The sequence below is a fragment of the Gorilla gorilla genome, chromosome 4 (assembly GCF_029281585.2).
Source record: "Gorilla gorilla gorilla isolate KB3781 chromosome 4, NHGRI_mGorGor1-v2.1_pri, whole genome shotgun sequence".
In the NCBI taxonomy this organism is placed as follows: domain Eukaryota; kingdom Metazoa; phylum Chordata; class Mammalia; order Primates; family Hominidae; genus Gorilla; species Gorilla gorilla.
Genome location: NC_073228.2, coordinates 83258090 through 83275006, shown reverse-complemented (window position 1 = coordinate 83275006; position 16917 = coordinate 83258090). Strand labels below are relative to the sequence as shown.

General features: G+C 56.0%; 2 protein-coding genes across 29 annotated transcripts; both read right to left on the bottom strand.

Moving 5' to 3' along the window:
- Positions 1-283: 283 nt before the first annotated feature.
- LOC101124577 (keratin, type I cytoskeletal 16-like) lies at positions 284-3424 on the bottom strand. Its single transcript, XM_063706634.1, is given in 9 exon segments — positions 284-509; positions 670-716; positions 811-1028; positions 1331-1456; positions 1546-1707; positions 1822-1978; positions 2116-2198; positions 2635-3029; positions 3032-3424. Coding segments are annotated over 9 exon segments (1419 nt in total). The 5' UTR covers positions 3168-3424; the 3' UTR covers positions 284-414.
- A 6555-nt stretch (positions 3425-9979) lies between these two features.
- On the bottom strand, positions 9980-16662 carry LOC115932994 (uncharacterized). Of its 28 annotated transcripts, XR_008679554.2 has the most exons (10): positions 14882-15138; positions 14620-14732; positions 14046-14211; positions 13367-13538; positions 12262-12886; positions 12011-12125; positions 11526-11762; positions 11341-11418; positions 10440-10588; positions 9980-10283 (listed from the first exon to the last, which is right to left on the bottom strand). XR_008679554.2 is itself a non-coding variant. In XM_055386074.2 (3 exons), the coding sequence occupies exons 1-3, from the start codon at positions 10829-10831 to the stop codon at positions 10216-10218; spliced, it is 330 nt and encodes a 109-aa protein (XP_055242049.1). In that variant the 5' UTR covers positions 10832-11148; the 3' UTR covers positions 9980-10215. The 28 variants fall into 28 exon arrangements, 1 of the variants encoding a protein (XP_055242049.1); XR_008679563.2 differs by lacking the exon at positions 13367-13538 and having other exon boundaries at positions 12458-12886; positions 14046-14228; XR_008679548.2 differs by having other exon boundaries at positions 10719-11418; positions 12262-13538.
- Positions 16663-16917: the final 255 nt, after the last annotated feature.

Genomic DNA, 16917 nt, shown 5'->3' with positions numbered 1-16917 from the left:
CACAGGGTTGCAAGGGCAATATCGTAAAATAACCTCTGTAGAATGCCTCCATGGTGTCAGTCAGCACGTGTGGACACTCCCCCATCCTGTGTCCCACCTCCCACTTCCATAGAGCATGGAGGTCTTCCAGGAAAAGCCTTCAAGATCTTCTGAGATTTGTCCCATTTCCCACATCTCTCAGGCTGTGAGGCTCCAGGAGGTTTCTGGAAAGCACCTGCAACTCCCCTCCCATCAGTTCAAGAACAGAGATCACACAGGTTTGCATCAACCAGAAAGTCAGCTTTATTAGCCCATCACCAGTAGAGGAGCAGGGAGACAGCTGGGAACTGCGCTGGGAGAGCAGGGTCCTGACCCAGGCCTTCAGGAGGTGAGGCCAGCTGGTGGGCAGGAGGCTGTGGTAGAGGCAGCTCAGTTCTAGGAGCACTGGCCCTGGCTGAAGCTGGATGAGCCCTGCTCCTTGAGGATGGGCCAGGTCTGACGGCTCGAAGAGGACGAAGAGGAGGTGAAGACTGTGGGAGAGAGAAGAGGAGGTGAGAAGGGGTCTGAGAGCTAAGCCAACTCCAGGGCAGGGAGAAGGGAGGGCTGGGAGCTCTGAGGAGAAGGGCCTGGCCCCCACTCCATGGAAACAGGCAGAGGGGCTGCAGTGCCGGGGAGCCTCAGGAGCCTTACCCACTCGGGAAGAACAGGATTGGCCAGATGCGTGTGGGGAGGAAAGGCTGTGGGTGAGAAAAGGCAGGGCAGTCAGTTGTGCTGAGAGCAGCAGGGGGGCTAAAGGGTCTGGGAGGCAGAACTGAGGGGCCTGGGACTCACTGGGCGTCCTCGCCCTCCAGCAGGCGGCAGTAGGTGGCGATCTGCTCCAGCCGTGTCTTCATGTCTAGCAAGATCTGGTACTCCTGGCTCTGCTGCTCCATCTCACAGCTTAGCTGGGCCAGCTGCTCCTCCACACTGCCAATCAGTCCCTGGATCTGGGACAGCTGCATGCAGTAGCAGCCTTTGGTCTCCTCCAGGCTGTTCTCCAGGGACGCTTTCTGCAAGTGAGAGAGAGAAAAAGAGTCAATGGAGGTGGTCACTCCTGTCCCTCCAGGTCTCTGGGCATGGTTTTTGAGAGGTGCCCGGATTTTGATCCCAGTTGGGGTACTGATGGGCCAGACAATATAGAGAAATGCTAGCCCACTATTCTAGGGCTAGTTTCTCTATCTATATAACAGGTCCCATGAGTCCTCTGGTCCCGCCCTGAGAAAAGAAAGGTGGAACTAAATTGTGGCTTGTTGAGGGGGTGGTGGCCATTACTGGTGACCTGGGGGCTGCTGCTGTGCCGGGTCCTTCATACTATGCTGAGCTGGGACTGCAGCTCCATCTCCAGGCCCTGGAACACCCTCTGGAGCTCCGTCACCTCACTGCGGCTGCTCTGTACCAGTTCACTGCTGGAGGCCACTTTTTTGTTCAGCTCCTTGGTCTGAGACAGGAAAGCAGAGTGAAAGGTGAGGCTCTCCCAAAGCCCCCAGCTGGGAAGTGCTGCAGGCCCACCGAGGGCCCGAGCCCCACCTTGCTCAGGAACCAGGCCTCAGCGTCTCTGTGGTTCTGCTTTGCCATCTGCTCGTACTGGTTGCACATCTCATTCAGGATGCAGCTCAGGTCCACGCCAGGTGCGGCATCCGTCTCCACATTCACTTCTCCACCGGTCTGACCTCGCAGAGCAAGCATCTCCTGGGAAGGGATGGCAGGAGGCAGTCAGCTCAGCAGCCTCCTCTCCTGGCCCTGGGTGCATCTGGCAACCCCACCAAACCAGCCTCCCATCCCGGAAGCCAGCAGCAACCGCACCTCCTCGTGGTTCTTCCTCAGGTAGGCCAGCTCCTCCTTCAGGCCTTCCATCTGCATCTCCAGGTCAGTCCTGGCCAGGGTCAGCTCGTCCAACACCCGGCACAGGCCATTGATGCCAGCCTCCACAGTCTGCCGGAGGGCCAGCTCGTGCTCGTAACTGGCAGGACAGAGGTCAGGTCCTTAGGCTGCAGCCCTGAGGATTCTGAGGCTCAGGGTCTGCTGGCCCTGCTGGGTGGACAGCCCCACTCTTTGTCCCTTGCCCTCTGCCCCCAGCCCACCATGCTGGCTGCTCACTTGGTCCTGAAGTCATCAGCTGCCAGCCTGGCATTGTCAATCTGCAAAATGGGCTGCGCATTCTCAATGGTGGCCACAATGATCTGGAGTGGGGATGGAGGACAGGAGCCCTGGTCAGGCAAGGACCTTACTACTTGAGCGTGAAAGGCAGAAAGGGGCAAAAGGAACCTCCCCAAATCTGGAAGTCTTCTGGCTGGCAGGGCTGGCATGCCTTCTCCACCAGCTCAGGGTATGCAGGGATGCACTCCATCCCGATCACCCCTTTCCTGGGCCCAAGGCAGGGAAGCGGAACTTGCAGCTGAACCCTTGCAGGAAATAAGAGATTCAGGGTAACAGCCCCAGTCCGGGCACAGAGATGCTGAAAAGGGACCCTCTGCCACCACTTCCCTGGGTGATCCTGGCCACTCCCCAAAGGTGCCCAGTCTCCCTGTTTGTAAAGTGTAATTGCTAAAAAGAGGTATCCCAAGGGCCACTATAGCCCCAGCCTCTCTCAGTGCTCCATACACCAAAGTCACCCACCTTGTGCCTCAGGTCCTCGATGGTCTTGAAGTAGGGACTATAGTCTTTGATCTCACTGGGCCGCTGCCTCAGGTACCAGTCACGGATCTTCACTTCCAGGTCGGCATTGGCCTCCTCCAGAGCACGCACCTTGTCCAGGTAGGAGGCCAGGCGGTCATTGAGGTGCTGCATGGTCACCTTCTCACTGCCCACCAGAAGCCCATCACCACCAGCAAAGCCACCACCCAAGCCAGCACCCAAGCCACCACTGAAGCCAGCACCAAGGCCACCACCGTATCCTCCCCTGAAGCCACTAGCAAAGCTGCTGCTGCTGCCGAAGCCACCGCCATAGCCGCCCCCCAGCCCGCAGGCTCCCCCAAAGGAGAAGCGAGAGAAGGAGACACACAGGCCCCCCCGTAGGTGCTGGGGGCATGGCAGGACCCTCCAGCCAGGACAGAGGAGATGTGGCTGGAGCCGCCCCCGATGCTGCCCCTGATGCTGCAGGAGCCCTTCATGGATCTGGAGGAGGTGAACTGGTGGCTGCAGGTGCTCATGGTGCCAAGGAGGGAGGTGAGCGAGCGAGCAGTTGGCTGAAAAAAGGGAAGGTGCTCAGGAAGGCTAAGAGCATGCTGTGGCTGCCTCCAGCCCCAGAGACCTTTATATGCACCTGGGGAAGGCGGGGCCCTCCTAACTGCTGACTCCAGGTTCCCCTCTGGATTTCATCACTCCCGGTCCCGTCCAACTCCTCACTCTGGATTATTCAGCCCAGGATCAACTCTGCTGTGTGCTGGCTCAGAGTTCCCACCCAGCTTTGAGAGTGTGGAGCTGAGAGAAAAACACACAAATGCGAGTTGGTGGTGACTCAGGCTAGGTGGCCGGGAATCACGCTCCCGTTCCTGGAGCCCTTGGGGCCAGTGGGGCCTTGGCACAGGTGGCTTTGTGGCAACTGCGTCCCCAGGCAGTGAGTCAGCCCTTCAGAAGAACTCCCTGCCCCACAGTGACAGCCTTGGCTGAAAGAGACCTCAGTGATGCCATCCTGGGCTGTCTTGGGGAGCAGTTGCGGGGATCCTACATGTCCCACTCTGGGCAGGGGCAGAGTTCGTGTCTTCACTCTGCTTGCTGTGTGGCCTGAGGCTCCCCACCTCCCACCTCTGGGCCTGTTTCCCCTCAGTGGTGACCAGGCTGGACTGGGTGATTGCAGAGTCCCTTCTGGTTCTAAAAATCCTATGACTCTCTTTCCCCTCTTGGATCTAATTCCAGTTCCGAGGGCTGACTTGAGCCCCCGGGATCTCCAGAAGTGTGTGCACCATACAAACAGCACTGGCCATGGAGCCAGACAGGCGGCACTGAGTCCCTGCTCTGCCCTTACCAGCTGTACAGCACAGGCTGGTCTTACAGCCCCTTGGTCCTCAGTTTTCTCACCTGTAAAAGGGGATGACACACCACTAGCCACAAAGAAACATGCGCGAAGCACCCCACCGGCCCCTCCCCAAGGGCCAGCCCTGCCCCTCATCCTCCTCATCCTCCCCCTCCAGCCACCTGCTCCTCACACTCACCTCTACACACTGGCACCCTCCCGAACCGCTACGCGGGGCCCTGCGTCCCCCACACTCCCAGCTGAAGAACACCACAGCCCCACACCTAGCTCCTCCACTCCTCTACCGCCCTCTCCTAATCACAGGCACCCCACCTGCAGGCCGGTGGGAGGGAGCCCCATCCTGCCACTGCAGCCAGGTGTGACCCCTGACCCCGCCGTGGGCCTCAGAGTTCCCCCCTACCCTGTAGAAACAGGACTGGCTGGGGATCCGTTCCCAGCAGTTCTCTCTCCTGTGTCCACAGATCCCACGCTGGGCCTGGCAGCTCCATTCATCCAGCTGAGCTGGGGGAGAGCACTAGTCATGGGCCCACTCAGGCACCCATGGAGAGCCTGGTGTGTGTTGTACGGTTCTGTGAGCAGGGATGACGGGGGCGTTATTCCTGCCACCAGTCCTCAGGTGAGGGAGCTGGGATTCAGGGAGGATAAGTGGGCTTCCCAGGACCAGGCACTGGAAGCTGAGATGTGAACCTGCCTGCCTGTTCTCCTTGCCTAAGCCTGTTCTGTCATCCTGAGCCCTCTCTCTGTGCGTCTCAAATTTATATCATTTTCTTGATCAGAGGGGACAGAGGGGTAACCAGAGACAGGTGGAAATTCACTCAAAGTCACTCTGCTTTAAGCTGCAGAGCTGCAACTAGAACCCAGACCTCAGCCCTCTCCAGGCTCCCACCATGCCTGCAGGCGGGGCCAGTATACCCAACTCTCACCCACCTCCCCACGATCACTGGCATGAGGTCTGCCCAGGGTGGGCCCTGCTCAGGCCTTGGCCTGAGAGGCTGGTGCAGCACCGAGGACTGGAGGGAGGAGGAGGGGTCTGGACACCAAGATGGGGCCTCCTCAGGGTGCTGTGGGGCATCCCTTGGTGCTGGCCACTGGCCTTGCTCTGCAGTGCCTCTGTTGAGGTGAGGAGCCCAGAGACAGCTTGCCTCTGCCTGGGCTCCACTGGGGCAGGCAATTCCTTGTCTCAGCAAAACCAGGGTTTTGTCGCTGCTACATCTCCCCTGGTCACTCTGGGATCAGAGGTAAGAGCTGAATGGATGCACGTGCCTTCAGAGCCAAACCTGGGAGAGGGAACCCGACACTCCCCACCTGAAGGGGTGGCCTGCCCCTCCACACCTGTGGGTATTTCTCGTGCCTTCAGAGCCAAACCTGGGAGAGGGAACCCGACACTCCCCACCTGAAGGGGTGGCCTGCCCCTCCACACCTGTGGGTATTTCTCGTGCCTTCAGAGCCAAACCTGGGAGAGGGAACCCGACACTCCCCACCTGAAGGGGTGGCCTGCCCCTCCACACCTGTGGGTATTTCTCGTCGGGTGGGATGAGAGACTGAGAAAAGAAAGAGACACAGAGACAAAGTATAGAGAAAGAAAAATGGGCCCAGGGGACTGGCGCTCAGCATACAGAGGACCCACGCTGGCCCCAGTCTCTGAGTTCCCTCAGTATTTATTGATCATTATATCTCTACCATCTCTACCATCTCCCAGAGGGGGATGTGGCAGGACAATAGGGTAATAGTGGGGAGAGGGCCAGCAGGAAAATGTGAACAAATGTCTCTGTGTCATAAACAAGGTTAAGGAAAAGGTGCTGTGCTTTGATGTGCACATACATAAACATCTCGGTGCATTAAAGAGCAGTGTTACCGCCAGCATGTCTCACCTCCAGCCCTAAGGCGGTTTTCTCCTATCTCAGTAGATGGAATATACAATCGGGTTTTGCCCAGGGATGAGCAGGAGACAGATGCCTTCCTCTTATCTCAACTGCAAAGAGGCCTTCCTCTTTTACTAATCCTCCTCAGCACAGACCCTTTACGGGTGTCGGGCTGGGGGACGGTCAGGTCTTTCCCTTCCCATGAGGCCATATTTCAGACTATCACATGGGGAGAAACCTGGCTTTCCTAGGCAGAGGTCCCTGCGACCTCCCTTCCGCAGTGTTTTGTGTCCCTGGGTACTTGAGATTAGGGAGTGGTGATGACTTTTAACAAGCTAGCTGCCTTCAAGCATTTGTTTAACAAAGCACATCCTGCATAGCCCTAAATCCATTAAACCTTGAGTCCACACAGGGCATGTTTCTGCGAGCACAGGGTTAGGGGTAGGGTTACAGATTAACAGCATCTCAAGGCAGAAGAATTTTTCTTAGTACAGAACAAAATGGAGTCTCTTATGTCTACTTCTTTCTATATAGACACAGTCCTTATAGAAAGAGACACTGATCTCTCTTTCTTTTCCCCACACCCACCCCCACCCCAAAGAGGGGCAAAGGGGACCCCGGAATCTTGGACAAAAACCTCAGCGTTCAGGTGTCAGGGTGGGCCTGGAGTTCCAATCCAACCACAGACCCATCACCCTCAGAACTGAAAATGGTCTTCAAGGTCACCAAAGGCTATCAATACCCCAACCGGAGAGGGCGAAAGCCTTATCCAGGTTAAGCAGCACAAAAGTGAGAGAGCACAGACCGCAGCCAGCTCCAACTCCCAAGCCAGGATTCACACCGACTCAGGTCATCGGATGGGGGTGGCTGAGCCCACACCAGAGTTCTGAACAGATCTTCCTTCCTGGGGGCCTCTCTTCCCGCCCAGCCCCTCCCGTGTCCCGTGCTGTATTATTGGCAGAGGACGGGCAAGCAGGAGTCTGAAGGGCTCAAAGGTGCCTCTTCTTCCCCCGCTACTCAGTACCCCACCAGACCCCCATGCCAGGCTCAGCCTTAAAGGAGAAGAGGCAGCTGGCTGGGAGTATGAGGCAACCAGAAAAGAAAGGGAAAATGTCCCCAGGGCAGAAACTGTCCCAGAATTCTAGAACAAGGGAGGGGATGTGGGCAACCCCCTCGTTTTACAGTCAGCTAGAGGGTGCCCCTGACAGGCTCCCCCAAAAGGAGGCTAAAGGAGCCCTCACCAAAGAGTGGTCCCAAATCAGAAGTCAGGACCCTTCCTAATCCCTAACCCTGGGCTCCAGCCAGCAGCCCCGCCCCCTGCGGTTTGCTGAGCCTGTCTTAAGGGACAGCAGGAGGAAAGGAGAAGCCAGAAAAATCCCCAAATAAGGCACATCAGAGGCCTTCCCCACCCTGAGGTCCCACCCCCTCCTTTCTGCCTCCCCCCCCCGCAGCAGGTGCTATCAGGAGCTCACTCAGACACCCCCACTCCACACCTCCCAAAACCCCTTCCTGCTGACCCCTGCTCCAAAGGAGCAAGACACCACGCATCCAGTGGCCCATGGGCCCAGCCCTCCATCTGCATCCTCCTGCCTCATCCTACAACCTCTCCAGGTGGAGGAGCTCCACGAGGGAGAAACTGAGTCTCCAAGGGGCTCCACGAGGCCTGTTTGTTCCTGACTCAGCCTACTGCCCCCAGAAAAGGGGGATGTGGGCCACACAGGGGCCCCAAGACAGGTTCCCAGAAGCTAAGCCACAGCCAAACCACCCTTGGCTCCCTGAGACCCTATGGCTGGACTCCAGGCCTTTGGCCAGGGCAGGAGTTGGGGGGAAGAAGTCATGCCCCCCAAGACCCCTCCCACCAGCAGGCCCTACCTTGTTCTGCAGCTCCTCGATTATCCTGTAGTACTGGCTGTAGTCACGGGCGGGCCCCGGGGCCTGCCTCTGGTACCAGTCACGGATCTTCACCTCCAGCTCAGTGTCGGCCTCCTCCAGGGCACGCACCTTGTCCAGGTAGGAGGCCAGGCGGTCATTGAGGTTCTGCATGGTGGCCTTCTCACCTCCGGCCAGCAGCCCATCAATGCCCCCAAAGCTGCTGCCATAGCCACCGCCAGAGCCAAAGCTGTAGCAGCTGGAGTAGCTGCTACCCCCGAGGGCACTGCCCAGGCCACCAGCAGATCCCAGCCTGCAGGAGCCGGCACCCAGGCCGCCAGACAGCTGGCAGGAGGTGCGGGATGAGCCGCCCCCCAGGCCAGAGGAGCCCTTGATGAAGCTGGAGGAGGTGAACTGGCGGATGGAGGTGGTCATGGTGGCGGCGGCAGGAGGCAGGCACACAGGAGAAGGGCTGGAAAGAAGAGGGGCCCCAAGTAGTGTAGGGCTGCCAGGGTTCACAGGCTTCCTTTATAGGCCTGTGGGCATAGCCATTACAACAGGCTCCTCTGTTTCCGTTCCCCTGGGCTTTCATCACCACGGGCCACCTGCCAGCTCCCAGGTGGCTGGGGACTCCCTCCCCACCCATCATCAGGAATTTGCCTCATTTCTCCAAATCCTCGTGCTGGGTGCTGCGCGTGTGCGTGCCACTGCTCTGAGGCCCGTCACCTCTGATTTGGGCGGGCCCTCCAGCTATGCTTTCCCATGACCTAATATGGAGAAGAGGAGAATACAGGACTTCACTGTCCCCAGGCCCTCCCAGGCAGCCACCACCCCAGCCCGGCCCACCTCAACCCTGTCTGGTGGGGAAATGGGTTGCAGTGTCAGGTGACCACCCCCCTGAAGTTGCTGTCTTTCACCCCACACTGCTCCACCCACGGTGCTGGCCCGGGGCTGGGTGCTGAAGAGAAAGAGGGGACCGAGAGCCTATCCTGCCTTGGAAACTGAGCCCAAACCCACCAGGCCCACCTCACAGCATAGAAATGCCATCAAGGCTCGGAGACCAACCCACATCGCAGATAAAGAAATTGGGGCTCCAGAGGGGTGCAGTGTCCACACTGGCCCCTTCTGTAGAGTCTGACACCCAGGAATGCACTCTAGGGGCTACAGTTCCATCCAGTCAGCTTCTGACCCTGCCCCATCCCTAGAAGCCCTTGCTAACCCAGTCTCCTCGTGTAAACCTTTCCCCAGGTTTACACTCCAGGCTGGGGTGGGCAAACAGGGGCTCAGCTATAGGATGGGGAAAAGGTGGGCCGTGCTAAGAGAGGATCTAAACCAACTGAGAGGGGGATGCCCCCTTCCACTCCTCTCGCCCTTCTGTACCCCAAGAGACCTCAGGGTCAGGTGAGGGGCATTTCTCTCAGGTCTCAGCCCACAGGAAACCTAACGGACATTGCCCAAGAAGAGGCTCTTACAGAGACCCCAGCCAGCCAGCCCCCTTCCCACTCCAGGCTCCCCAAGATGTGGCTCCTTGGTGGGCCAAGTGCCCCACTCCACAGCCCCACCCTGCCCTGCCCACCACCCCAAGCCCCGCCCTGGGTCCCAGGGTCCCGCCAGGCCCGCTGGGTGGAAGGTGGTCATGTTTCAGACTGCCAATGGCTTCCACTTCCCAGACAGGCCCAGGTAGCCCCACCAGCAGCAGAGAGAGATTCCTCAATAGCCCAGTGGCTGCCAAGCCACCAAAGCAAACAGGACACCCCCCATGCGTACACACACAGCGGCCATCCTGCCCCACACACACCCCGAGCTGGGCAGAGCCGGTCTGCTTTCCTGGGCTAGCTGCGTCGCTCTCACCCCCTCACTCATCAGTGCCCTGGACCACTCCTTCAGAAGCCCCTCCCCACCGAGCCCCTCTCCTGCTCTTGAACGCGCCCTGGGCTGAGACAGGGAGTGCTCCCCAACAGGTGTGGTCCTTGGAAAGTCTGTGTGGCCCTCCCAGGGACCAGCCACAGGTGACAGGGACTCAGGGGCTGATTCTTAGAAACTTTTCCCAATACAAGGGGCTGTCCCATCCCTCCACCCTTAATCCTTCCTCCTCCTCCCCTCTGGTCTTTCCAGGAGCCCCAGGCCTGGATGGAGTGGGCAGAACAGATTGGCAGGTGACAAGCCGATACCCAAACACTCAATAAACTCTCCACCTATCCCAGTCCTTCAGCCCACACTGCCCCAAACCAATGAACAGACCAGATCACACGAGGCATTGAACTTGGAGCAAAGCTTTAATAGCAGGCACTGGACAAACCCAGGGGGCCTCCTCAGTGAGGGGCTGCAGAAAGTAGATACAGAAAGACAACAGGTCATGGACCGGTGCCCAGACGGACACTCGGGGCGTGGCAGTAGCATGCTGGGAGCTGGAGCTGATGGCTGTGCCGTGACCCTCGAGGTGGGGCTGTCACAGGCAGAAAGGGGCCTCAGTGGCTTGAGAGATGGACCTGCTCACAGAAGACCACCTCTCCAACCTGGACTTCCTCCACGATGGCACACCTGGTGGCTGGTCACTGTGGCTGCAGGCGATGGAGGAGGGAGGCACAGGGAACATCAGGCAGGAGCTCTTCCCCCCACCTGCCCGAGTCTGTGGTCCCCCCAGTCTCCCACACAGAAGGGTCCTCAGCCTCTCCCCCACCTTGGGGTCCACACAGCAGGACAGGGCAGCTTCTTACCTTCCCGGGTGGGCTGCGAGGCCAGGGACAAGGAGTACTGAGTGGCCAGCCTGCAGGGAGAGGAGCACCCATCGACCCAGGGATGCCAGCCAGCCCAGGCCCCTGCAAGCACTGCTGGGGAGAAGCAGGCCCTGGCAGAGGAGGTTCCCCTAAATTGGTGAAAAATCACAGTTGGGAATGCACAGAAATTAGCACAAGCCCAAGAATGAAAGGGCAGGGGTTCAGCGCAGCAGGAAGAAGAAAAAGAAACAGCACAGCAGTAGGCCTGGAGGCACTCACCAGGAATTTACAAGAAGCTGAGCAAGTGGTTTTTCCATATCCCAGAGGACCCAACAAATAGACCCAATTAAAGCAGGAGAGACTGTCGTTAGACTATAGATGGACTTCACCATTTTCGGGGAGCAAAAAGCTGCAACGTGTGACTAAGCATGGAGACTCCAGGACACTCTCAGCTGAAGGCCTGATCACCCTTCCCAACTGCAAACCCGACCATCACCCACCATGCTCTTCACCCTGTGGCTGATGGACTCACAGTCATCGGAACCAGAAACCCAGGGCCATCAATGCCCACTCCTTCATATGTGTTCACCCAACACTTACTGAGTCCTGACTGTGAGCCATGCTTACAGGCCTGAGATCCACGCATCCAGTCCTGCTGTTTTGAGCTATAACCTCTCTTCTGCATGCACCACCTTCCTTCCCCTGCCCCCCCACCCAGCCTCCACTCCGCAAGACTTCTCTGGCCAGACTCCCTGCTCTAGCCCCCTGACGCATCTCTCTGGCCCCACCCTGACCCCTCTGGTCCATTTCTCCCTCTGCAGCCAGAGTGAATGTTCTAAAATATCTTGATGTTCATTCCCCTGTTCTGCTCCAAATCCCTCCATGGCTCCCCATTGCCTACGTGATCTAGTCCAGATGCTTTAACTTGGCAGTCAAGGCTCCTCAGTCAGACTCCAGCCTGCATCCTCAGTTTCACCTCCTGCAAACCCCACAGGTTCCCACATTCACACCTCCTGAACTTTGCTGGTGCTCAGACACCAACTTCTCCCTGGGTGAAATGGGCCCCCAGCCCGCCCCAGCAGGTACCTGGGTGCACACTCACTGGGCGTCCTCAACCTCTAGCAAGCGGCTGTAGGTGGCGATCTCCTGCTCCAGCCGCGTCTTCACGTCCAGAAGGACCTGGTGCTCGTGGTTCTGGTGCTCTGCATCACAGCAGAGCTCGCACAGCTGCTGTTTCATGCTTCTGATGAGCCCCTGCAGCTGGGCCAGCTGGGTCCTGTAGCACACCTCCGTCTCCACCAGGCTGCCCTCCAGCGATGCTTTCTGTGGGCCAAGAGATAGGTGGTGCGATGAGATGGATGTGGGACCCTTCCCCATGGCAGAGCACTAGAGAGGAGCCCCTCCTGTATGGACCTGTGGGTGCTGCCGGCACAGTTGGGTGGTAGTGCACCCAGCCACTGAGTGTGAAGGGACAGGCTGGGTGGGGACTCTGGTTCTCCAAGCAGGGGTCTATAAGGCTGCGCTCACCCTGGGGTGACATGTACAGGGTGGGGAAGGGACAGAGGCCCTACCTTGCTGAGCTGGGACGGCTCAGGTTATGCACAGAGATGTAGAGCTCCGTATCTCCATCCTGCCGCTCTGCAGGGCCTCTGTGTTGGTGGCCACCTCGCAGTTCAGCCCCTCTCTCTGGAAGGCAGAGTGGGCCACAGGGGTTTATGGAGACTTTCAGAAGTGGGGCACAGGAAAGGGGCTGTTCCTGAGCCCTCGCCTCCCAGAACCATCCCCTAAACCCTCCCTGGCCTCTATGGGGCCCCAAAGGCACCTGCACAAAAAGACCCTCTGCACCCACGTTGGACCTTGGAGGAATTCAGCCTGCTCTGCGGTCGTTTGCATTTCTTACTCCTACCGAACTACAGCACCTCAAAGACAGGCACTGGGTGTTATTCTTTTGCACCTGTTGCTGTCTCTAGGACACCGGAAACACACAGCTTGTGCTTGCCAAGGGTATGCGTACGTACTCAAATACACACATCCTGTAAACAGCTGTGGTGGAAACCCAAGACCAGACTTGCAGAGAACTGGATCTATTTTGCAGGCCACAGTGAAGGGCTGTGTGAGCTTGAGTCCTCTCTGAGCCTCACATTTTACGTCGAAGACATGAAGGGCTGGTCCGACTGGTTTCCAAAAGTCCTTCCAACTGGGACAGCCTGTGAATCTGCCAGCTGCACCAGCACACAGCATATGTGCCCACACGTGTGCACACCTGCTTACACACGGCCACCCACCACGCTGAAGAACCAGCCCTGGGCATCCTTGCAGCTCTTCTCCACCAGTTTCTTGTCCTGGTCACACATCTCATTCAGGATGCAGCTCAGGTTCACTCCAGGCACAGTGTCCATCTTCACACTGACATCCTCGTCCACCTGACCTCAAAGGGCGTTCATTTCCTGGGCAGAGAGGACAGCAGGAACTCACCCAAGGCCATCCTGGGGAAAGACCCTGGGGCCTGCCTTCTCTCCCTCAGAGAGACAGGTACGGATGACAGACAGACAGACACAGATAGGCCAACAGCTCCTCACCCTGAAGGTGGAGATGGATGTTGTCATTACTCAAACATACAGGGCTATGAATATCAGCAACCTCTCCCAACACACACTGTGACTCAGGACTGGACTTCACCCATCCCCAACAAGTGCTAAGCCCCGAGAGATGACAACCCCCCAGCACGGTGGAGGATGACCATGGGCAACCTCACTCACTGCCCTGACCTCGCCCCTACCACCGCCTTGCCCCCACCACCAACCCCACAGCACAGGCATGCAAAAAGCAACCTTACGCTGGTGTCACCGCGCCAGGCCCCGTTAGCAAATGTTAATCTGCTGGAGGAAAGCAATTGTATAACCAGCCTCAACGCCAGGGGGAAACACCTTCTGGGTGTCCTGCTTCTCGGGGAGTAGGCTCCCCCAGCTTAGAGCAGCACAGAGCTCAGCTGAGAAGGAAGCCACAGGACAGGGCATGTAAGACCTCCTGACCGCCCCGGCAGGACCTTGGATCTCTATCCGTGGGTTGAGCCTTGCAGTCCCTGGGACCTAGAACCTTCTGGAAAGGAGAGGCAGGAGAGGGGCAGAGAGGTGGGGTGGATACGAGTCCGACCTTAAGGAGGGTCCCTGTGCAGCCGTAGATATATCCCTTAACCTCTCTGAGCCTCAGTTTCTTCACAGGTCAAAAGGAAGAAACAGTATCTTTCTCCCAGTTTTTGTATCAGTTGAGGTAATGGCTGTGAGTCACTTGTAGTGCTGGGCAGAAGTTCCTTGTTTTAATGACTATCACTATTATAATTAATTATAATAATTAGCATTGTGTGTTCTTACACTGAGTTACTCATTAGTTAGTTAACTGCAGTGAGCTGAGCCTGAAGGGACAAATGAAGTCTATTTGAGAAGAGGGCTCCTCCAGGCCTCACCCAGGGTCCTCTGAGGGTCAGAGCTAGGCATCCATTAAGGATGGGAACTGGACTGGAAGCATGGCCCAGCCCAGGGAGGTTCTGGGCCCCAGCCTCGCTTGCTTCCAGGTGAATTTCTGCTGCATTCCCTGAGCTGAACTCACCTCCTCATGGTTCTTCTTCAGGTAGACCACGTCCTCCTTGAGGTTCTCAGGCTGCATCTCCAGCTTGGCTCCAGGCAGGGTCAGCTTGTCCAGCCCCTGGGGCAGCTCCAGAGACCCAGCCTCACTTGGTGCAGAAGTCATCGGCAGCCAGGTGGGCATCATCCACCTGTAGCCAGTATGAAGCTGGAATTACCGATCACAGCCACCAGGATCGGGGAGAGACGTGGGCTCCATGAGAAAATGCCCTTGGCAGCCTCCAGGAGACCCTCCAACACCCTTCTTGCAGCCTTTTTGGAAGTGAGCCAGGGTGGGGGTGATGAGAGTCCCTGTGGTCTTCTCTGAGCACCCTCCTGGGAATTTCTGGGACCCAGCCAAGGCCCTCAGGGGTTAAAGGGTGATGGGGGTAGGATGCCCAGGCATGGGTAAAGACGGATGCCAGGAGAGAGACCCTTATGCAGCCGTCTCCCACCATAGGGGTCATGGCCTAAGCTGCCTAGGCCTCACTCCCTCTTCCCCAATGAAATTCACCTCTAGGCTCAGCTGCCACCTCCTCCAGAAAGCCCTCTTGGATTACCTTTCTGTGTCTCTTTTCCGGGCCATACCTCCTCCCTTCTCCAGCCCGGGTGCACACTCACTGGGCATCCTCAACCTCCAGCAAGCGGTGGTAGGTATCAATTAGTTCAACTTCTATGGAAAAAGTAGGGAGGTATCTCAAAGAACTAAAAGTACAACTACCTTTCGACCCAGCAATCCCACTACTGGGTATCTACCCAAAGGGAAAGAAATCATTATATAAAAAGGCACTGCACTCCCATGTTTATCGCAGCATAACTTACAACAGCAAGGTCATGGAACCAAGGTAAGTATCCACCAACGGTTCATTAAATAAAGAAAATGTGGTGCATATACACCACAAAGTACTAGGCAGTCATAAAAAAGAACAAAATCATGTCCTTTGCAGCGACACAGATGCAGCTGAAGGTCATTATCCTACGTGAATTAACGCAGAAACAGCCAAATATTGCATGTTCTCATGTATTAAGTGAGAACAATCGGTACACAGGGAGCCCAGGCTATTTATTGGTGCTCAAACAAAGAAACAGGTGGTGAGGCTGTGGGGGTTTAAAGGAAGCAATGTATCAAGTGAGTGAGCTGCAGCTGTGATGGTGTAGCATTTTCTTTGAAACATGTGGCTACTTGAGATAATGGGAGTGCTAGAAGCAAGGAGCCAGCAAGTCTAGCAGACATGCGAGCCCTGCCTCAGCTTCTCTCCCAACACTCAGCTTTTCTCCCAACAGGACAGAGTAGGCAGCAGTAAGTCTCAGAGCCTTAGGACCAGTGGGGCCCCAGTGCCCCTTGGTCAGGATGCTGAGCCCAGAGAGGGCAAGATCCTGACTTGAGGTCACAGAGCAGCAAGCCCTGGCAGAACTAGCATTACTTTTGGAGAAATTCAGAGTTCATGGTCCCCAGGAGTCATTCATTTACTCATGCATTCATTCGGCAATTACATATTGAGCATCTACTATATGCCAGGCCCACTTCTAGCCCCAGCATACAGCAGTGGACAAGACAAACCAATTCCCACCTCAAGGAGCTGATGCTCTGGTCACACAGACAAAACAAGTCAAGAAGATCACATTACATGATGCTAAAGGCTAGCAAATAAAATTACACCACATGGAATGTTGGAGTCACTCTGTCCAAATGGTGGCCACTAGCCCCATATGGCTATTTGAGTTTCAAGCAATTGCAGTAATTGAAAATTAAAGAGTTTAGCGGCCGGGCAATGGTGGCTTACGCCTGTAATCCTAGCACTTTGGGAGGCCGAGGCGGGCGGATCACGAGGTCAGGAGATCGAGACCATCCTGGCTAACACGGTGAAACCCGTCTCTACTAAAAATACAAAAAATTAGCTGGGCCTGGTGGCGGGCGCCTGTGGTCCCAGCTCCTCGGGAGGCTGAGGCAGAAGAATGACACGAACCCGGGAGGTGGAGATTGCAGTGAGCTGAGATCACACCACTGCACTCCAGCCTGGGTGACAGAGCGAGACTCCCTCTCAAAAAAAAAAAAAAAAAAGAAGTAAACTGGGTATGTGGCAATAGTTACTTTGGTCCACAGATTTTTGGTATCTTAACTAGTTTTGGATCTCTTCCACTAAAGGGATTGCCTGTTGAACGTTGTTAGGAATATAAGTACTGAAGGCAAACTGCCTGGGTTTGAATTTTGTTCTGTCCCTTGCACCCTGCCTGGGTTCAAATCCTAGCTCTGCTTATTAAGTTCTTTTAAGGTGATTTGAGCAAATGTCTTAGCTTCTCTTTTCCCAAGTAAATGGACACAATAGTTGCTACCTTGTGAAAGATTCATGTAATTGACCAGTGTTTACCAAGTAGTATCAGTGTTCAGTTTCAGTCATTGGTGATTCTGCAGTTGGACCGTGATGGGGTGTTGGGGTGGGGGTGGTGCGTGTGTGTAGCACTTAATTGCACGCAGAAAGGAAAAGATACTTTTGATGACCGAGAGGCAGCTTTTCTCTGCTTTTGTGTCAAAAGGGAGGAAGGGAGTTGGGAGAGGGAAATGAATTCTGTTCAATACTAAGCTCTCTTCCTCAAAATCAGAGGTACATAGAATGTGTAATAACTTACAGAATTTCTAGACTTCAACAATCTGAATTTTTTAAAATTCATTTTTATTTTTTCAGGTTGAGACTGAGCTAAAGTTCATCTGTGGCGACATTCTGAATGTACTGGACAAACACCTTATTCCAGCAGCTAAACACTGGCAAGTCCAAGGTTTTCTATTATGAAATGTAGGTTCTATACTAAAAATTAACAAGTGTACTTCAATAATTTTAAACATGCTCAAGAATAATTGG

What these genes read in the sequence shown, in the direction of transcription:
- LOC115932994 (XM_055386074.2), bottom strand. Translation starts at nt 10,831, where the DNA reads ATGGTGAAGTCCATCTATAGTCTAACGACAGTCTCTCCTGCTTTAATT. An exon ending in CAGCTTCTTGTAAATTCCTG is followed by an intron (nt 10,589 to 10,718) that starts GTGAGTGCCTCC and finishes TCACCAATTTAG; the next exon opens with GGGAACCTCCTCTGCCAGGG. An exon ending in CTCGCAGCCCACCCGGGAAG is followed by an intron (nt 10,284 to 10,439) that starts GTAAGAAGCTGC and finishes CATCGCCTGCAG; the next exon opens with CCACAGTGACCAGCCACCAG.